The 21,765-nt window shown below is 39.0% G+C and overlaps 2 protein-coding genes across 5 annotated transcripts; both read right to left on the bottom strand.

Annotated features, from left to right (window-relative positions):
* Positions 1-1,568: 1,568 nt before the first annotated feature.
* On the bottom strand, positions 1,569-9,181 carry PKDM7D (Transcription factor jumonji (jmj) family protein / zinc finger (C5HC2 type) family protein). Of its 4 annotated transcripts, none has more exons than XR_016302023.1 (14): positions 8,689-9,181; positions 8,473-8,562; positions 7,967-8,266; positions 7,817-7,882; positions 7,629-7,706; positions 6,998-7,504; positions 6,665-6,892; positions 6,400-6,561; positions 5,760-6,128; positions 3,389-4,592; positions 3,198-3,301; positions 2,889-3,086; positions 2,383-2,800; positions 1,569-1,925 (listed from the first exon to the last, which is right to left on the bottom strand). XR_016302023.1 is itself a non-coding variant. In XM_089630156.1 (14 exons), the coding sequence occupies exons 2-14, from the start codon at positions 8,473-8,475 to the stop codon at positions 2,486-2,488; spliced, it is 3,219 nt and encodes a 1,072-aa protein (XP_089486282.1). In that variant the 5' UTR covers positions 8,476-8,562; positions 8,689-9,181; the 3' UTR covers positions 2,077-2,485. The 4 variants fall into 4 exon arrangements, 3 of the variants coding, with proteins under 3 accessions (XP_089486282.1, XP_089486281.1, XP_089486280.1); XM_089630156.1 differs by lacking the exon at positions 1,569-1,925 and having other exon boundaries at positions 2,077-2,800; positions 3,389-3,901; positions 4,217-4,592; XM_089630155.1 differs by lacking the exon at positions 1,569-1,925 and having other exon boundaries at positions 2,077-2,800; positions 3,389-3,607; positions 3,671-4,592.
* A 5,019-nt stretch (positions 9,182-14,200) lies between these two features.
* Positions 14,201-16,646, bottom strand: LOC149381154 (tryptophan N-monooxygenase CYP79A68-like). The gene is made up of 3 exons (XM_089602153.1): positions 16,114-16,646; positions 15,375-15,787; positions 14,201-14,997 (listed from the first exon to the last, which is right to left on the bottom strand). Exons 1-3 carry the CDS (start codon positions 16,643-16,645, stop codon positions 14,371-14,373), a joined length of 1,572 nt encoding a protein of 523 aa, XP_089458279.1. The 5' UTR covers position 16,646; the 3' UTR covers positions 14,201-14,370.
* Positions 16,647-21,765: the final 5,119 nt, after the last annotated feature.

The following is a 21,765-nucleotide window of genomic DNA, read 5'->3' on the forward strand; positions in this document are numbered from 1 at the left end:
AATGTACTCTTTGGAAAAATAAAAGTGACATGAGGTGTTGTGGGGTCATGAATTTTTTATGTAATTATATTTTCAAAGGTGTTTTGATAAAATACACAAAGTTAAAAAATTTATGTCACTTTTGATAATAATAAAAAAAAAATCGAGTTTGACATATTATCACCCATATAAAATGAAATTTCTTCTTTTAAATTTAGAATGATATATTGTCGTAGAATCTGTCCTGCAAAATCTTCAATTTTTATTTCGCATTATTTTGTAGTTAATATTTTCGAAAAAGACCGATTAAATTTTATAAAGAAAGTTCATTGGTATTGGATTAACGAACATTGGTCCTATGAGTCCACCGAAAATGATGTGGTATTTGAATGTGTAAACAAATAGTAATCATAAAAGGAATTTTTGTATGAAATAGCCGATTCAAACTTAGTGTTTAGTAAAGTAGCAAAACTTTCATAAGTTAGTACATTCTAGCTACTTATACTGTAAAAAATAGTAATATACCCTTAATGTTTGAGTGAACATTTTTTTTTTCAAGATTTCAAAATAGTTAATCTAGGTGTCCAAAATTTTAATCCACTCTTCTATACCAAATAGTTTCAATATTAAGTCCATCGTCAAAATTTTAATCGTGCCTTGAAAAAATTTAATTCACTTAGCAGAAAAAAACCTAAATCCGTAACGAGATGGCAACACGTGTCAAAATATTTAATCATGCTTCAAAAAATTTTAATCCCCTGTTTGATAACAAAAGTACTTAAAATCGAAAACGGAAGAAGAAGAAGAAGAAGAAGAAGAAGAAGAAGAAGAAGAAGAAGAAGAAGAAGAAGAAGAAGAAGAAGAAGAAGAAGAAGATGATGATGGCGGTGGTGATGACGATCGATGCCGACTTTCAATCTCCGGCAATAATCGCGTTGGCATCGATGACCGCGACGAAAACTCTTTTAGTGGACTTGCAGCTTCTGGTGAGCGAATCGAAGGAGCTATGGCTCAAACTCGGGCTCGGGGCTGGTTGACTCTTGAGGATGTTGGAATAGCAAGATTTTGGGGCTTTTTGATCCGATCAACCCGAACAGAAAAAATGACCAACCCGATCGCAATAACCACCACCATCACCACCGATCCGATCGAACGGTGCTGCCGAGGAGTAGCTCGTTGACGCAATCGTCGGCCGACTCGGGCTCCAGCTAGTCGGACTAATTTTCTCGCAGATTGATCCGAAGCTTTCTAAGCTCAAGAAGGAGGTTGCCGTCGGTGTTAAGGACACCAGGAAATCGATCCTCGGCGATGCAATCACGCCCTTGAGCTTGTTTGTGATGATCGAATGTTTGTGGCGATCGATTTGTTTGTGCGTTTAGGGTTGGTTTAGCAGAAGAAGAGGGTAGTTTTGGAGTTTTTAAAATTTTAGCTATTTTGCCTCAACTTTAGAAAATTGAGCTATTTTGCCAAACCCAAACATAAAAATGACTAGATATCCGCATCGCCCATCATACATAGACCTTACATTACTAATACCTTTTATTACCAGACAAACGAATTTAACTCTTTTATTCCATACAATTTGTCCCCAAAATGTTTCATTATAGAGCAACTGATATAAATAATGTTATTTACATGTCAACACATTTCAAAGACGAGGCTTGGAGTCTGGAGATCATCAAAGAAAATTATAGGGTTGTGGTTGTATTCTTTTCAGCAAAGGAATTCAAAATGTGATAGATTTAGATTTGTGGTCACCGGCGGAGCCAGGATTTTGGTTTAGGGGAGCATGAACTTGTGTAAAGACATACAAGTCAGAATTGAACAGAGGCCAGAGTGATACGTAATTTTTGGTTCGTGTCCATGTTGGCCTTGGTGCTGCTTTAGCATGACAATCAGGCCGCCGCTGACGGTTTCTGTTCCTGTTCATTTCTGATGTAACAATTCTGGAACATTGCGGGTTCTAAATTAAACATATATGTTTCTTTGAAATAAAGTGTATATTTCTAGCCGAATTCAAATTACTGCCATATTTTAACTACAATCAGATTCATGTGGACGTCTGTAAATATTTAAAGATGGTATGTATATATGGGCGTCAAGAAAGAACAGAATGAATAATTCTTTATGTTAATTTTGTTTAAATCGGGACATACTAAAGTTGCACAGGATTATTGGGCGAGTATTTCCAATTTTAACTAAGATGTAGTGAATAATGAATTGCTTCTCTTCACTTTATAAACAAATGGAAGCGATGTCGTACGATTCAAACCCCCTTCTCCTCAACTACATGACCAATACATGGTCGGGAAAGTCCCAAAAATGGCTCATCAACAAAACCAAAAATTCCAGATTCTTTTTTCTTTTTCTTTAATAGGTTACGAAAGAACGACCAAGTCATACCTCTATTTGTGACTATGTGTGTGGAGTCCGAGTTGGATATTTACATAGGCCGGGACGGACGGGGAATCTCCTATGATGAGACCGATCGAGCGGTAAGTTATAATTAGAAACTTTGTCGGTTGTTAATCTCTTTGTAAAGAAGCCGAGTCACAAAGTCTCGGCCCGCCGTGGATGACTGGTTCTCGTTTAGCGTTCTGTACAGTGAGTTGAGTTCCGCTAAGTTACCCTTCCTGAAAAGACCCCTGAGTATTGTTTCTGCTCCGGGGGCCAAAACATGATTTCCAGGTCCCCCCGGAGCGTTTCCTTGCTCTGAGGTCCTAACTCCTGAATGTTGCGGAATCTGTAATTGAGGCCGAGAATACGGCCGAGAGTCCCAATACTCCGAGCAGACCCGATTTTGATCCAGTGCTTCTATTGCCTGTTTCCCAAAGTATAATTATGAATGGGATTCGATAAAGATTAGTAGCACTGTAATTCAACCAGTTTCTCATAAGTGAGTAGTTTACCTGAACAATAGATGGAGAAGTGAAGCCAAACATTTCGAAGCCATCGAGACTTCCAGGAGGCTGCAAAGGAGGAAGGTTTAATCTTCCCGACTTGTGTTGTCTCGTGATTTCTTGGTTCGCTCTGTCTCTTACCATTTCCCAACATTTATTAGCAGAACCGTGGATGAACATCTCTTGAGGACAATCCTCCAAGGAAACCTACAAGGGGGAAGAGAGAATATAATGTAATAGATTTTTAACACAAGACTTTGTAGTTATACAATCAACTCGGTGAGTGCGGGATAAAAAGATTATATGGCGATTAAATACCATGAAAAGAGGCTCATCCCGTCCTGCATCAATCACTTCAGAGATGTAGTATGATGTGTTCGATGGATCTAAAACACTCATGTACCTAACCCGGCTCCTGAACCCTGCTTCAAGTAGAATGAGTATGAACAATGCCCTTCAATATTTTGTATACTTTAACAGGGTAATAAAAAAGAATAAAAAAGACAAACCTTTCGGAAAAATGGCCTGGCTATTACACCACGACTTTCCAGAAAGAACAACTCCGTATTCCAAAGCCTCTACCGCACAGGTGATCCTCCGCACAACTTTTGCTATACGAGGTCCTTTCTGACGATGAAATCTGTCCAAATTGTTTTGGCTAGATGATGCATTTCCATTCGACGCTCTTGCATGTTCTCCGAAGTATGGTGCCCCGTTTTCAGGTAATCCTACTCCAGAAAGTTGTGGGTTATGGTCACCATTTGCACAAATCGTTAAGGACTCTTGATTACCTTTACCATATCCTAGCCCCAGAGAAGGGGCGTCAAGAGGATTTTTTGGTGGATTAAATCCCACTTGTCCATGATTCCCTTGAAGTTCATCCTGACAGATAACGGGGCTGGATAAAGAATTTTTGGTTCCCCCATTGGGTAATGAGCATCCAACTTCTCTATCCATTTCGGGTGCATCCATGGCAGCTGAAACATCTAATTGCTTCGCAGCCAAAGTTTTTTTTCCTGCAACTGAAGCTGGCTTCTTTGGATCATCACTTTCATCATCGCTAAGAAGTATTACGGTATCGTGTTCCAAAACAGAAGTCTTCTTCACAATTGGTTTTGCTCCAACTAGAGTTTTAGAATTGTTTTCTACTCTCTTCAACGGAGAACGAATACTCGGCATCTCGATTTTAGGCAAAGCGATGCCAGATTTAGATAACTTCGTGTCTTGTGAAGGCAGTGCTACTACCACCACCTTGGTCTCTTTAGATACGTCTATGCCTTGTTCATCTTTTACCGATTTGAAAAACGGGTGTGCATTTGACGCTTCAAGTCCCTTACCTGAATGAGAATTTCCATTGCCCGAGCTGTCTCTGCTAACATAAGAACTCAGGGACAGTCCAAGATCCAGTCTGGACCATCTGTAGATGGCACTCAATTTTCCCTCCAACGCCTCAACCAAGATATTTAATTCACTGATGTCATAACGAAAAAGAAAAAATTTATCGCCCCACGCGCATGGACATAATTGCTTAGTATGATTCAAGCAAGCATATTTATCTGGTGAGCAATGACAACCAGCCGCAGAAAGGTGCAGATCAAAGAAGCATATGCTACATTCCCTCTCACTGACAGCGTCAAAACTGTTCTCCATTTTCATTGCCTGTGAAGAACTGCAAAGGAACTCCCTCCTCATACGCTCTATTTCAACACGCGACTGCATGAAAGAAAGATTTCAAAGTAGAAGCAACCAAGTCATGAAAATGTAAATGCAAACATCGGAACAAGTACATTCCCAGAACAAAGCAAGTTGATAAAACAGAAATGGTTATTTGTAACTGTTCTCATCCCAAAAATTAATCAGAAGAGGTCTGCATCCAGCAATCTAATTTCTTTTTAAGATCCAGTATTAATAGGGGTTACTGTCTGACACGGATCTGAAACTATCATGCCCAAATAGATCAATTAGGTAAGTCGAGCTTTTAGAAGCTCTTGAAAGTCTCTTTCCTTGGTCCAAGAGGTGCTCTATAGTAGATGTGGTTGGAGAGTTCAAGACGGGTAGGTTGTGAGATTTTGAGAAGATGATTGGCTCGTTGTCAGGGTTTTGGCCATAAAATTCCCAGTTTAGCTCATCTTTGCCCACTGGAAAATAATACGATCAATGTCCTAGCTCGTTTTTCAAAGGAGATTTCGGAAAAAGTGGATTGGGACTCTAAATTTCCCAGATGTCTGACTGACAGAGAAGCCATCGACGAGTTGTTGGAAATGCTGTCCCCTATCGCCTCGTGGCAAAGTTTTAAGATCGTCACACCTGGTTCAATGACTCATTCGATGTCAAAATTCGAACCGGGCTCTCCTCCCAAGCTTTTGCTCCTTGTGTAAACGTGTGAGTGAGGATGCTCATCACCTGTTCATCAATTTCCGGTGGGCATCGAGCCTTTGGGAATGATTCTTTGTAAGACTGAGAAGAAGAGTTTAGCCCTCACTGCATCGAGGAGATTTTCTCGACCCAGGTTTTTCACAGGAAAAGTGAGAAGTGGAAGGTTGCTTTCTATTTGAGGAAGTCGTAACAAAAGCGTGTTTAAAGACTTGGACTGGAATTTCCGCGAGACAGTGGAAAGTTTAAAAAAATGTATTTCCCCTTTGGTTGAACGCAAGTTGTAAAGAATTTCAACGGTATTCTTTTTCGGATCTAATTAGGGAGCGGGCAGTGCCCTTTAACAGTCTAGGGATCCCGGGTTCGCCACCGGATTGGCGTGATGGTCTGAGTGCAGCCTTTTTCTCTTTGTAATATTTTGGGGACTCTATATTAAGTTTTTTTTTTTTTTTTTCAAATGAAGCTCTGTCTTTCCTAAAATAATTGTATGTGAATTTTTGTGTTTACCTTTAGTGCTCTTGATAGTATCCCATCCTTTCCGCAAACATCTTTCCATCTTAAATTATCTGAAGAGTTCTTCTTCAGCAAGTTCATTTCCCACTGTGCCTTCACCGCTTCCCTCGCTGCTCCAAGCAGTAATTTATCGTGCGATACAGAAGTCTTTCTTCCCTGTTCAGAATACAGCTCTATTGCGACTTGCCCATGGGGCAACCAGTCGACCGGTGCTACATTAACCGCCTCCGCACAATTGAAACCGCTGTTGAACCCTGAATGATATGCTCGAGGGAATGTTAAAACAAAATCTCCGGGACTCTGAACACATCTGTAGACAGGAACTCCCTCAGATTTCAGTATGGAGGGAGAGAGCTGTGTGACCTGAGTTTGACAATAGAATAATCAGTTCAGGGCATAGAATCGTAAGAAACATAATCAGAATATTCATCACTCAAGTTATTTCTATAAGTTAGGTATAATCAGCATCTGTGTGTGTGTGTGAGTGTATAAATAAAAAGAGAGAGATTTAATCATTAATACACATAAAAGGCCACTTAAGGGACGAACTAATAGAATTGCCACACTCTTGGCTAGTTAATGAGCTTACAGTTCCACAAATTTTTTTAATGAAAAGCCGTCAACTTTTACTCACCAGCTTATGTAGCAAGTCGGGTTGTTCTTCGAAAAGGTCAGGCAAATGCTTCCGCATAGCCAGTTCCAATTTCATAGAATCCTTTCCAGGAACTCCATACCACAACTTTGGAGCACCCCAGTGCATATAGTTTAACGAGTATAAATGGTGATCCTCAACATGCTACGCGAGATATCACAAACAAAAAATGAGAATGTTACCTCGAAAATATTAACCTATAGATAATTCCCATGCATTGTCAATCATTGTAAAAATCAAGTCTTACCCAACAAAAGGAAGAAAAACACATGCCAACATACAACCAAGGAACAAGAACTCCAGATATGTCACTGCTTTCGTAAGAGAGGACAGATCCAGGTAGCCTAGGAAAGTTGTTCAAGTTCCAGCCTGATTTTATGTATCGTTCTATTTCAACCGGAGAAACTACTTTATCGGAAGTCTTGGGAAAGCCACTGCCAAAAGCCCCAGTTTCCAGATCAGCTCCGTACAAGACCTGAGAGGGCATATAACCATACACATTCAGGCCATTTAGCTCATCACGGATATTCAAAAATAGCTAAAAAGATTTAAGTTGAACAAATTATCCATTAAACAATACCTCAATTTCTTCTGTGGGCTTCTCAACCATCCGCCAATATTCACCCTCAATCATTTCCACAGTCGGCTCGACACTCTCTTTAAGAATGGTATCTGCAACACTTTCATTCTTTCGGAAGTATTGGTTCTTAAAATCATCCGCGTACTTTTCAAATTTTTCCAGAGTGAATTCCGGACCAGGCTCGAACCCAAATGTTTCTACCTCCTGCTGATGTACCACGTCACCAAGTCCTCGGCTACCGTTCAAACAATCAGCTCCCATTCTCGAGCATCTCCTCCTCTTCCTCTTCATCTGACTTTGAAGCATGAACATCTTTCTCAATGAATCTCGGTTTTGAAGCTTGTCAATTCTCTGAACCCGTGTAGCAAATTTAGATTTTTCCCAAATGGCTCTCTCTTTAAGGGGTGTAGGAGGTTTCCAAGAAGGAGGAGGAACAATGCGACATATGCCATAGGGTTCGGCTTTCAAGCGTATGCTTGAAATATACCTCAACGTGTCCTTGAACTCCTAAAAAGAAGTATAAAAAACTGGCTCACACTTCTGAATTCTCGAGAACAAACAACTTAAACATATATTGAAACAGAAGGTAGTGAATTTCACTAAAGAAAATTGTTGAGGCAAGTTTTGAGACCTCTTCAGTTGGATAAAAGATCGGCGCATCTTCAAGATCAGGTCTACGAGCCTCCTCCGGGCGCCATTTTGCTGTAACCTGTTCCAGATTGACCAGTTTTTTAATCTAGTGAAGAGAAGCCATCTGACTATGACAAGATTGAGTTAGCGCCTAATTTGGGTCAAGCAAGTAAATACTAAGAGATTAACCTTTTGGCAATTTATACATTCAGGACATCCACGGAGCACGCCCTTAGGAAGCCTCGTGGAAAAATTCTGCATATAAGGATCGGTACATGAGTATAGAAATATATAATGTTCGTGTAGGAAGCAACATCAGAACAAAAACAAATCACCGACTTGATTAGAGCGCTCGGATTCACACTCATCCTCTGCTCCGTCGTGTCTCCCATAGTTTGTCCCCGGTTTCCGCCGGAGCGCCCTCGTACTCTTCGCAACATCATTCACATCAACGCTTGATTCCATCTTCATCGGCTGTTGCTCTGAAGCACATTCAAGGGCTTCTGAACTGTCCTGCTTCTCAACATCATTTACCCTCTTCAGGTTGAAAGACGTGAATGACTCGAAACCTGGTGGAACCGAAGGAAAGTCCTCATTGTCTTCTTTGATGCAAACTCTCATGAGCTCGGTTCCCATTAACTGAAATACATCAAACAACCATCGGCATGGCTCTCAGATTATTATAACTGAAAAGCATAAAACAATCACTGAACCACTGCTGACATGTATCCGATTTTTTAACGAAAAATACACCAACTAAAAGCTTAAAATTACCAACATCGAATAGCATCGAATCTGTCGAGAACCTTTCGATCCTTGTAAGAATCTGAACTAAAGAAACTCACCATGACACGGTGGTGGATTTCGGCGACAGCAAACCTATCCTAGGAGCTTCGAACGGAGGCGGTGAACTTCGTCTTCGATGAATACCCGGCCTATCAAATAATGCAATCCAATAAAATGAATCCGATTGGACTACCAATCTGACTTCACATCAAATGAATCCACAACACACACACACATACAAACAACATGGGAAAGTAAAAAAAAAATGAAATAACCTGGAACGAGAGAAGCGGCTGTGAGTTCTTCTAGCAGGCCGGGGCAGAGAGGAGGAGATTACGAGTGAGATCGTGTGAGAAATTCCAAAGTTGAATTCCAAGTTGAGAAATGGTGGTTGTAGACCCTAACCCTAGGGACTCGCGGGGACGGGAAAAACAGTGTGGCAGAGGAGGGCGTGATCGTCGGAGATGAGGATTTCCGGTCGTTACAGCGGTCTTCGTGGATGAGGATTTGGGGTCCTTGAGGCCGTCGAAGGACCTGGATTTGGGGATTCGGAGTTCAACAATCTTCCAGCCAGATTGGTCCGCTGAGGAAGCTCGATTCGTCCCCGTATACACCAACGAAGAATTCTGAAGGTAGTCTTCGTTTTCCCGTGTGATAATCTCTTTGTTTTTGTTTGGCTGGTGAAGAACTGAAGAATGGGGAAGGGTCGAGGTTCGAATTCGATGGGGGAGGAGGATGGAAGATTTTGGTGGAGAGAGGGGAAAGTAGTGTAGGGGTAAGTTTGTCCAAATTTGTACATAAGTGTGTAATTGTCTAATATATTAGTTTGTGTGTGTAGAAACCAAACTAGATATTGGTTTGTGTATAGTTTTTCAATTTTCTCTTTGGATATGAAATGTGCCTTGTCTGGTTTAGTTTGTTGGTTTCGAATTATTTTTAATATTTTATCAGCTTAGCCAATTGCCCCCTCGGCCCTCTCTCAGCTCTCTATATTTCTCAATCTAAAATTATTATTAAATTTACTAATTTTGAATTACACGTTTTAGTGCAATTCGATGGGCGCCATGACGAAATGGCAAGTTCTTTTCGTGGAAGAAACTCTTGTCTTATTTAATGATTTTTTTGATCCCCATCGATTTTCTACTTTCATTGAGGCACTAAGGCGCTCCGTTTGGAACCCGGAAAGTAGGAAGGAAAGGAAAATGAAAATTCATCTTATTTTACTTAGGTTGTTTGGATTGATAAAAATAAGGTGAAAAAAAAATATGATGGAAAATACGAGAGAAAGTGTATAACTAAAATGAGGATTTTATTTTCCTTCGAAAATCAAATGGAAAATGAGAATCTCTCCAAATTTGTCTATGAGGGGATCACATTTGTGTGTCTCATCCAGGGACTGAGCCAGAAAAGCTCAATAAAGGGGCTTATTTGAAAAAAAAAATATTTAGATGGGCTAATTAAAAAAATTCATGGTAAAATGTATATTTTTTTAAATGAGTCAAAAGTGTAAATTTTTAGGGTAAAAAATGTAAAACTTTTTAAAAATGGGCAAAAGGTGTAAATAAAAAAATTGAGGGGGGCTAATTAAAAAAATTCATGGTAAAAATAAATTTAATTAAAAAAAAATGGGTCAAAAGGGTAAATTTTTTAGGGTAAAAAATGTAAAATTTTATAAAAATGGGCAAAAAATGTAAATAAAAAAAATTGAGGGGGGCTAGAGCCCACCCTGGACCTGAGTAGCTCCGTCCCTGGTCTCATCGTTACTTTCTCGTCAATTTTCTCTCATATTTTCCATGACTTCCAAACACAATTAGAATTTTGATTTTTTTCTATCATTTTCTCTCACATTTTCATTTTCTCTGTTATTTTCACTTTCTCTCTTATTTTCCGATTCCAAACGGAGCGCCTAAAGGCTTAAAAAAAAACCCCTCAAAGATATGGGATACACTAAGCCCAAAGAACTAGAGGTCTTGTTCTTGAGAGACTATTTACTAAACCGGTTTGTCAATTCGTTACAACGTAGAGGAATCCATACCAATTTATTTAAGATTTTGACAAAACATAGAGAAAGAGAATATAATTTTCACAATTTCTCCTTCAGAATCAAGCTTTGATAATCACAATTGATTATTATTTTCTTCAAGTGCGTGTTAATGCCTGGATTAATAGCCATGTCAATTACTTTCAGTTCTACCTTGTCAACTACTCTGACCTTATCATGTTGAAAATGTGGGGCCTAACAGCGTCGAACTGACGAGCTGGAATGCTGAAGACTGAGGTCGATCGCCGAGTTGGGATCGATCACCGAGCAGACCACATCGCGCTGGAGACTAAATGACAGTGTGTATGTCATTTTTAGTCAAGAATTAGGTCAAGGGTATCCAAGGTATTTCATTCCTGTCTGTTGCCCTAAATGTTTCTCTACAAATATGTTCTAGTTGTTACTTTTATATGTGTGGAAAAACAAAAGAGAGAGTCGGTACAGAGAGAAAAAGAGAGAACTGGTGTAAACACCTTTCTCGATTGGGTTTATAGTGAATTTGCAGTGGCAAAAATTGGACGTAGATCTCACGTTGAGATTGAACCACTATAAATTCTTGTGTCTTATTCATTGCATTTGTTTATTTCGTCTTCTTATTAGAGAGGGGTTTCGGCATTGAAATCCCAACATGCCAATCATATTTGGATTTCTAGAGACCGTCATGTCTCATCCTTATAAATAAGTTGCCTCTCGGACTTCACTGTCTTAAAATGCCATATTTGTGTTAAGTTTGATCATATCATAAGCAAAAGGTCGCAAAAATCAACTCATGCACTCGTCTCTTTGTCTGCATCATAGAATCTTTGCGCTTCAGTATTTGGGCCCTCATATTTTTGTCATCACATCAACTCATGATATTGCTAGCGAAGTGTTGTTGCGGCTCCCATGATGTTGGTTAACTAGCTCTTGAAGATTAGATCATTCATTACACGCCATATAGCTTCTAAAGCTAGTCTAGCAAAGATGTGAAACCCGTCCAACGTCTCTTAAGACTACTATAATATGTACCCTCAAATATGAAACGGTAAGCGGAATATGTACCCTTCTTTTTTCTCTAAAATGGCACGTAATAGACATGAGTTGTTTTTTAAAAAATATAGATGTGAGAACTCGCGTCTAAATATTAGAAAAATATAATCAATTTTTTATTTTCTCTTTTTCATCATTGTGGTTTGAATATACACACACACACACACACACATATATATATATATATATATATATATTAGTGTCGCGATGTCATCCTCGCTGCTTGTTCTTGCCGCTGTGTTCTTGCTACCTTAAAGATGGTATCGAAGAGCTAAGACGGTGGCAAGAACATAGAGGCGAGGTGGACATCAGGACACTGATATATATATATATATATATATATATATATATATATATATATAGCTCCTTTTATTTTATTTTCTCTCGCTCGCGGTTAATTTCACTACCCATCTCCTATCGTCTTGCCATCTTGCCGCTACGCCGTCATCATCACCCAGCATCCCACCCATTTACACATCTTTCTTTCCCTCTCTCTATCTCTCTCTCTCTCTCTCTCTCTCTCTCTATATATATATATATATATATATATATATATATATATCTCACCATCACCCACAGTCATGAGCACATCTCTCTCTCTCTCTCTCTCTCTCTCTCGTCATCGCCCACTGCCCCGTCTATCTGCACATATCTCTCTCGCTCTCTCTCTCTCTCGCTCTCTCTCTCCATTGCCCACGGTTGCACCCATCTACATCTCTCTCTCTCTCTCTCTCTCTCTCTCTCTATTACCACCTCTACGGTGCCATCCTTCTTCCCCGAAGAATTCCACCATTGCCACAGTATCATCCCGTCGCCCCCAAACCCCTCACTGCCCCCAAACCCCTCACTGCATGATTCCAAGCCCATTACTACCCCAACCGTGCCATAATCCCCTCACTACCCCGCCAACATCCTAAGCCCCTCACTATCCCAACCCATCTCGAACCCCTTATTGCGCCGATCCCAAGCCTGATCTCGGATCGGAGCGCACTGCACCCGACATTCAAATCCCTCACCGCACTCTAATTTTTGTCATGTTTTTTTTTTCTTATTATTTTTCTATCATTGTCGCACAATGCAGTCATTGATGCACTTATTCCTCCTATATTAGTAAGACGTGTCATCATTCAATTCAATTTTCTTTTTAGTAAATTGAATTGTATAGTAACTTTATGTTGTTTAGTAAAATGAATTTGTTATGGAATTGTTGAATTGATTGTTGAAAATTGTTAAATTATTTTGAACGACCCATAAAGACATTTGTTGTTGTTGTTGTTGATGGTTTAGGATTGTTTGTGGTAGTTAATTATAGGTATGATAGGCTTTTGGTTTGTCGATATTATAGGAGACCAAAGTTTTGGTAGAATATCTTAGACTTTATTAAAAGATATAATCTGTTTAGCAAAATTTCAAATCCGAATAAAGATTGGATCCGTGTGAATGATCATGTGATTTTGGAGTTTAAAGATGTTGTAGCTAAGTGTATGCAACTTGCATGCTAGAAAGTAGGCCATGGAAAAGAAATGTACATGCCAGAGTTTCAACAACATGACTACCACACAATCGATGATGTTGGAACCAATTTGTTCCTCACAAAAGTACAAACAATGGATTTATCACAAGGAGCCACTAATTCCACGGGCCTTATCGAAGACGTCGATATCCTTGAAGAAAATGACATAAGAAGGTTGCACGACGCTTTGTATGACATTATGGATCATAGCGTTGATCACAACTTAGTTGACGATCTGACCATAGAGAAGAGCGCAAAAAAGAGCAACTAGAAGACCTCTTCGGAGAGCTTGAAGCAGAGCTACCCGAGTGCAAAAAGTTTTTATCTTTATCTATTCTCGTACCGTTGATATAAGTCAAAGTAAAAAATCAGCGGGCCAACAAGTCGTTTACTCAACTTCTGCAGCTATTGAGGAAGTCTCACCTAGCCGTGTATAGAATTTTAGAAGGGATCATCAGGAAAAGTTAAGATTTATCAAACGTTGACTATTTAGCAATGTCAAAAATTTAAGTTAGCTATTTTTCTAATTTTCTGAGAAAGCACTACAAGACAAAGGCAAAACTTAAATGTTTTGGCATGGCTAATGATATGATCTAGGTTTCTCGAATGATTGCATCTTTTTTTTTTAGAAAGATAAAATAAAGCCTACTTCTATTTTGTTTGCAACGAAATCAGATGGAAGATTAAATGGCTCAGCAAGAAGATTTCGTGGAAAATATTTTTTTTATTTTTCAAGGATTGAAATCCCACGCGGGACGGGGATTTCCCGCAGCCAAACGGGAATAAGACGTTAAAAGCTTGCAAATTGTTAGAAATCCGCAAATACCGCATAATTTCTTCAAATTCCAAATATGTTCCGCAGATACCTCACACTTTTAAATTAAATCTTCATCAAACACAAATACCGTAAAATTTTAATTTTTTAATCATAATTTTATATTTATATGTACTATATATAAAAATACATTAAATATATAGTTGCGGTATGTTTGAATACCTCGTTATACCCTAAGCGGTGCACGTGTGTTATCAGTAAAATTAGAAGTACGGCGCGGCTGTGGTAAGCTATACTTTAAACGTTGATATTTTCCTTTAAGGATTGGTTGAGACGGCTGTACGTATGTCAGCTCAGGATTATTTCTCTCAATTAAAATTATAGCCCAGTAATTTAAATATTATATATTTCATACCGATGTCTCCATAATCTTCTTATAAAATACTTTATTATTAATAGTGTAGCACACATAGTAAAAACATCAGTATAATAAGACATACATATATAACTCGATATAGTATTTTGCAATAAAAAAATTCACAACAGGCTCACTTATTCTTGAAGGTTGTTGATGGTTTCCCATGGAACTTCAACTATATTTACTTCAGCGCCAAATACACGGATGTCTTCAAGCGAGGTTTAGCACGGGCATGCAAGGGTTTGGCCTTGAACAACGACTCAGCTTCACCCAAATCAATCTCATCCAAGCCATCCGGTATTGTCCATGTAAATCCTTGGAGGAGCCTCCCCAAGAGCATCAAAGTTATCTTGGAACCCAAGCCGACGCCGAAACATCCTCGTCTCCCAGTCGTGAAGCTTATGAACCTGAGGTCTTCCTCCGCCAGGTCCACAGTGGCCTTGGACAAGTGGCGAGCGGGATCAAAGCGCAACGGATCCTCCCAAACTTCGGGGTTGCGACCGAGGCCAAGGCGGCTCAGCAACACAACGCTGCCTTTTGGGATGAAGTAGCCTGCAACGGTGCAGTCGGCGGTGGAAGTGTGTGGGAGGTTGAAGGGCGCCACGGGGTGGAGGCGGAGGGCCTCTCTGGCGCATGCCGTGACGTATGGAAGGAAAGGGATGTCGGCCTCTTGGACAAGTCTGTCTCTTCCGACCACTCTGTCGAGCTCTTCAACTGCCCTTTCCATCATCTCCGGTTGGTTCAACAACTCCGACAACACCCACTCTGCCGCGTTATATGGATTGTCAACCACCGCGACAAACAATTCCTAAAAGAAAATAGATCACATATCATATTAATGAAAAGAGTCATTGTCGCACACTACGAAAGAGAAATCTAACAAGTGTTCCTTGCTCGCCCACGTTGAGAGGAGCCAAGGAGGTTATGAGAGACATGGTTGAAAAAATTAGGACACCATTCTCGTGCGTGGATAAAGACTTAATATTTTGACCATTCTCCAATATTAGATGAAACACAGTTTCGAACCTTAAAACTCTCTCTCTCTCTAAACCTCCATAATCACCGTACGTACATTTGGGTGCTAGTATAACATTTGACAGCTAACGTTAGGCTACATCAAAAGTAGTTCATAATAGAATCATATAAAAGTCTACACATATGTTAAGACCACTGAATTCTCTTTACCGCGAGCTGGGCTCTGATTTCATCATCAGACAAGAGTGGGTCTCCCTTCGAATTTGTGAGAGAAACGAATACGTCGAGAAGGTCGTCAGGCTTCGTCCTCGTTCCATTTCTCCACTGCCGAATCCTATCATTCACGATCGGGTCCTGGTATTTTTTTATAACTTCCATTGAATCACGAACCTTTTTGCAATGGCCATCTAAGTCTAACCATTTCAACATTGGAAGGTAGTCAGAGAGATTGAAGGCATAGACATACAGAAGGAGGGTGAGGATAGCTGTAACATGTTCTTCATCTTCAGAACCGGGACCCCCATTGTTGGTAACCTCGCCAAAGTGTCTCTTTCCGAATACCATTCTTTTCATCACGTTTGCCGAGTAATGTTGCGCAGCGGTTCTAACATTCACCACTTTTCCTACAGTACATAAATATGCATTTAGAACATTTTACGTTTCGGAAAAGACAGCAGTAATGCATGGTTCCATATCGTAGGAATAGTCTTATCATATGATGTAGTCTTACAAGAAATCTGGAATATTCTTGAAATTTTAATGCACATATTTGAACATGCATTGTAAGTGATTATTTACTTAATATTTGTAAATATACAAAATTGGTTATTTATTTAATATTTACTAAACCTTAGCTATTTAGCAATATTCAACGTTTAAATTGGCTATTTTGCTAAATTGCCCTTATAAAAATAGTGACAAGGTTAGCTAAAAAGAACAGTGACTTCACCTTCGGAATAGTTATGAGAGCATTGGTTATAAATGAATGTAACAAGGTTATCAGCTTCCATATTTCTCTTGTGAAGCAACCATTTAATGTTTGAGGCAGTGAAAACCTCGGAGACCATAACTCTCCTCATCTTCTTCCATTGCTCACCCAGGGGCACGACCCCCGTGGTGAGGAACCCGCGGCTCAGGATCCGAGTGGTCACCGTCTGGGGCCGCGAAGAGAACACCGCATCGTGCGTCTTCAGAAACTCCCTCGCCAACTCCGGCGATCTCACCGGGACCACGTGGCAGTTCCCGAGCTGGATGCACGCGATGTCGGTATCGAGCTCGTCCATGACACGGTGGACCCACCTGTAAGCCGGCTTGTTCCGCCACATTGCTGGCACGCATCCCACGATCGGCCACGGAGACGGGCCCGGCGGAAGCGGATGACGAGATTTTCCGGTCCTCCACTTGATGATGGTCCTTTGAATGAGTAATAGTGCCATCGGAACGAGGAAAATAATTAGTAGGGAATTACTTGCTTCCAACATTATGGAGAATATGATACTAAGAATAAGGAGATGAGATCTTGTTGACGATAGTTGGAAATTTGATGTAAGAATCAAGTAAACTGTCACATCAACACTTCCTGACCGACGGAGTATTCCTAACAGAATTTACTGGGACGATTTTGTTTTTGTTTTTTATGTATGACAGTCATATGACCTCTATTTATAAGGAAATATGGATATACGTGGGAAGCCCCGGGCCACAAAATCTTTCCTTTAAAATTTAAGTTATTATTTATAAGAGGCTGGCTGGGTTTGCACGTATCCTTAATGCGTGAGTAATGTCTATAGAAGAATTCTCGCCTTAGATAAGAAAATTACTCACATCGTGCGAATACCAGACGTCCAGACGAATTGATTTATAAGAAAACACTAATGACTAAACATATATTATTTAAAAAAGTAAATATAATAAAAATAATATGTACATGCTAAAATGAATATCCTAATTTTTTTTGGTGATGGATATTCCTTATCCCATATGTACAAATCTAAGGATTGACTCATTGGAATCAAAAGCCATCTTTTCCGATGTTCATTTCTAATATTTAATTGATTCCACTAAATAATTGACATTAAAAACCTTTCAGTTCATATGTTATAATTTTCTACTATATATGCACTACTACTTTATTAAAGTGGATCCATTGAATATCATTCAAAATTTACCTTTCATGAACAACATTAAATATAAGACAATTATAAAATTACCATTTTACTATTTCTCATGTACTCAAATAGAATTCTCATGAATATAATAAACATTCTTTCTACTAAAACAAATAAAAATTTATACAGAATAGTCCCCTTGTATTTCAACATAGTTATTCCTAGATTATGTTTCATTCCAAAAGATTATATTTCAAATTATCATAGAAGTGCTAAAAAAACTTTAAATATCATAAAGGTGCTTCAAATCCAAGAAATGTTATCGAATGAATGCTAAGAATTCTAAATTTGGAAATTGAGCCACAATTACGACTAGCATTCGAAGGACATCAATCTAATTTAAGGAACTTAACTCCAGTATTGACCAATTCGGATAAGAATGAAGATTGATGAGCATTAATTTTCCTATGTAAATTACTTAAAATTGAACTAATTTTATGCACTAAAAAAAACCTAGCTATACAATTAACGACTTGAACAAAAGTTAAAAACTGACTTACGTCAAAAGTTTGCACATAGGTTATTCCTCGTCGTGTAAGGTGGCACGGTGATATTCAAAACTTACGTGTAAGGTACCGTGCACGGTAGCTGATGTTTGTCTCGCAAGCCTTGTAAAACATATGATAATTATCAATAAATTGGAAGATTTTGCCACATAGAACAGTCTATTCGGTGGAGACGTGAAGTTACATGACGGCCTTCCTAGAGTGTCACGCAAGAAGGTTTGCCCGAATATATTTTGACGGTAGTGCAATCGAGCCATAATACACATTTTGTGAATTTATCATATTTCATCACAGAGAAACATTTACTTTTTATTTTTTGAGTACCACTACTACAAACTGTGGATTATATAATGGACCTTCTATAATGTACAAATAAGTATTGTAAAAAGTCCATCTACAACGGTATAACTAAGTGTTGTAAAAATTCCACTTTTTTTACAACGGTTAATTTGTACCGTTGTATAATATTCGACATTTTGCAATGGTATAGTTGTCCCGTCATAAAAAATGACACAGTCTGGACATATATACCGTTGTACAGTCTTATCGCAGCGACTTGTACTCCCCGCTGCGACGAGAAGTTTCTACAATGTTATGGTGTACCGTTGTACTATCTCACCGCAGCGACGTGTACTTCCGACTGCGGTGGGGTTTTCTTCAATAATTTAATACAATCTTTCCGCGGCAACAAAATAACGTCGCTGCGGTGAGATGATTCTACAACGGGACACATCATATTGTAAAAACCTCGTTGCGGCGATGATATTTTCTCGCTGCGATGAGAACCGATAAATTTTAGCGTTTTGGTATAAAAGCCTTTTATTTCGTTTTTTAGTTAATCTGAGACCTAGCCATATCTCTTTTTTTTTTTACCGAGTCTGTTTAATTTCTGAAAATTGGAGTCGCTTAATTTCTGAGCGACTCCAAGCTGGAGTCGCTTTTTTTTTTTTTTTTTTTTTTTTTTTTTTTTTTTCCTGAGCGACTCCAGGTTATAACGCGACACAAATAAAAAGAGCGACGCCCAATTAAAAAAACCCGCCAATCCGACGTGGCGCTTACGTGGAGCGTCGCTCGGTCATAAGCGACGTCCAAACCTTTGGGCATCACTAACATATGCGTCGCTCAAAAAGCGACGCCCAAAATATATAACGCGCGCGTCGCTTTTTGAGCGACTCTAAAAAGGTATTTTGTAGTAGTGCTATGACCATCTTGCCTCCAGGAATTCGTCGCCACTGCCTCTCAGCTTGGAAGCCACCTCATCAGCTCTCGCCACTCTCTCTCTCTCTCTCTCTCTCTCTCTCTCTCTCTCTTTCAGTCGAATTATAGGTGAGATATACTCGAATTATAGGTTATGGTTAAATTTTTTAGGAGAGATTGAAATTAGTGTGATAATATGCTCGAATTATAGGGTTTATTTTTATTGTTTGTAGTTGAGTTTTGTTTATTATATATGTTTTGATAATATGCTTGAGTTTGTGAAATTGTTAGATTTGTGAGTTGTGGGAAATAGACTTGTGAATGTGTTAGAATCATGTGTTAGACTTGTGAAATTCAATAGTTTTTTTTTTAATGTTGAATCGAATTGGTGTTTTGTTGGCTTATTTTTTTACTGCAAATTTATTCGGCAAGATGTCTTGCAACATGTTCCAAGATATGTTGAGACATCTTGGCCGTTGTGCTGATTTCGGTAAGTTTTCTGTTTCGTGAAAATTGTCAACAAAAGACTTTCTACATGTATTTTCTCCGCGAGAATGGGTAGGAAAATCTTATTTCAACTTCCAGAGATATATGATCACTATAAAAGAAAGCTTCTGCCCTAATTCATTAACCCAATTTTATATCTTTTATCATCTCGACAAACACACGAAAATAAATAACCCGGCTTGTCACAAAATATGGTTAACATGTCACAAAATTAACCATATCACAACCAAAATTCTCTCGGCTAACACAAGTCCATATTTATTTCCGCTCGTTATCAAAATCGATAAAATATCGACTCGAACAAAACCGATTTCAAAATCATCACTTAACCATGTCGCTTCATAAATCCCGATCAAACCAACACGAGTTTATACTCGTCAAAGCAGCCATAACGAGAATCAAACCCGAGTAACAACTGAAAAAATGTATCATAACTTTAGCTACACAAAACTAAAATCAACGATTCCAAAACCATAACGGAACTAACATCCGTATCTTTCTAACGAGATATTATAAGCCATGTTTCGATCAGAACTACTATGCCAAAAACAGCCCGTAATTCCCGATTTCCGTTCTGCGAATTTCGAAATTACAGCTTTTGAACACCAACTTCAAAAATTCATAACTGAATCAATACTCAATGGATTTACATGTTCTTGGTCATTTTAGAAAGCCCATAACGTCTACTTTCTAGGAAAAATAATATCAGAGTATATCGGACTGTCCACATCCGTTTACTCTCAGATTCGGCTAAAAAACGTGCAATTCATGAAATCCATGCTCAAACATCAAATCCACACCATACACATCATCGACCGAGAGTCTGATCAGCATTACAAAAGTTTTTGATCATAATTTATTAATTCTGATTTATTACGATGACTTACACAATGACTTCTAATGTCCTAATTTGAATATCATCATAAGTAATCGGAATAAATCGAAATTAATTTAAATTAAGAGCAACATCAATGCTTTTTGTAATCTCTGTTCTTGTCAAAAAGAGTAGCTGCTTTGTCAATTTTCTTTTATTCTGATTATATCCGATGAGATTGAGTTGAAATGGAAAAAAATTATTATTTTTTTTAATTGATTTCACAAATAAATTTAATTGTGCCGACACATTCGTAACTTTATTGAAAATAAAAGCAACGAACAACAATTTCAGTCAGTTTATAAGAGCATTCCAAACTTTTAATTTATGTTTGAAAATTTTTAGACGTACGTAATTGGGTATATATAGTCTATAGAGACTGTATTAGCATGAAGGCCATAATAAACGCCTGGTAAAAGAGTTATATCATCCACAAATAAATCAGAAGTTATAAAATGTCGAAATTATCATTTACAACGATACTTACCCTGCTAGTTCCCATAGGGTTTCTGCTGCATATGATCATCAAGCGGATCCTCGGTCGAAAAATACGTTCTAGAGAGAGAGAGAGAGAGTGTTAGATAGAGAGAGGCGCACAGTTTAGGCGAGGGAAAGAAGACGCTCGGTATTTAAAATACCCTAAACTATTAGGTGCGACATTAGGTGCGACATGTCGCACCCAATATGACTATTAGGTGCGACATGTCGCACCTAATGTGAAATTCAAGAACCAAAAATTTTTGGGGGGAATTTCTGACCGTTTTAAATTTTTTAACCCATTAGGTGCGACACGAGTCGCACCTAATGGTATTAGGTGCGACATATGTCGCACCCAATAGTATCCGATGCGACAATTTCATATCAGGTGCGACAAAGTCGCACCGGATAGCCATAATCATCAGCGAAAATTTTAGGCGCTTGGAAGACTATCTGGTGCGACATGTCGCACCTAATATGTTCTTAGGTGCGACATTTAGGTGCGACATGTCGCACCTAATACCCTTCCGCACCTAATATGCTAATTTGTAGTAGTGTGGTCCTGGTGATATCCTCAGACTTGGCCAGGGAGTTTCTGAAGAAGCACGACGCTGTGTTTGCTTCGCGGCCAGAGACGATGGGGACTCGTATCCTGAGCAGCGGATATCTCACCGCCGGGGTCGGGCCGCGGGGTGACCAATGGAAGAAGATGAGGAGAGTCATGGTTTCTGGTGTCTTCAACCCCTCAAACATTCGATGGTTGCTTCGCAAGAGATCAAATTTCGAAGCTGACAACCTCGTTCGCTTCATTTATTCCCACTGCTCAAACACTTTAAAAGGTGCTCGTTCTCATTTAACTCTTTCTATGCACA

This window comes from Urtica dioica, chromosome 11 (assembly GCF_054948205.1).
Source record: "Urtica dioica subsp. dioica isolate 48M chromosome 11, U.dioica_male_clone48M_v1_H2, whole genome shotgun sequence".
NCBI lineage: Eukaryota > Viridiplantae > Streptophyta > Magnoliopsida > Rosales > Urticaceae > Urtica > Urtica dioica.

What these genes read in the sequence shown, in the direction of transcription:
- PKDM7D (XM_089630154.1), bottom strand. An exon ending in CCGACTTGCTACATAAGCTG is followed by an intron (nt 6,129 to 6,399) that starts GTGAGTAAAAGT and finishes TGTCAAACTCAG; the next exon opens with GTCACACAGCTCTCTCCCTC. An exon ending in GGGATGAGCCTCTTTTCATG is followed by an intron (nt 3,087 to 3,197) that starts GTATTTAATCGC and finishes TCCCCCTTGTAG; the next exon opens with GTTTCCTTGGAGGATTGTCC.
- LOC149381154 (XM_089602153.1), bottom strand. Translation starts at nt 16,645, where the DNA reads ATGTTGGAAGCAAGTAATTCCCTACTAATTATTTTCCTCGTTCCGATG. An exon ending in CTCTCATAACTATTCCGAAG is followed by an intron (nt 15,788 to 16,113) that starts GTGAAGTCACTG and finishes TATGTACTGTAG; the next exon opens with GAAAAGTGGTGAATGTTAGA. An exon ending in AAATCAGAGCCCAGCTCGCG is followed by an intron (nt 14,998 to 15,374) that starts GTAAAGAGAATT and finishes ATTTTCTTTTAG; the next exon opens with GAATTGTTTGTCGCGGTGGT.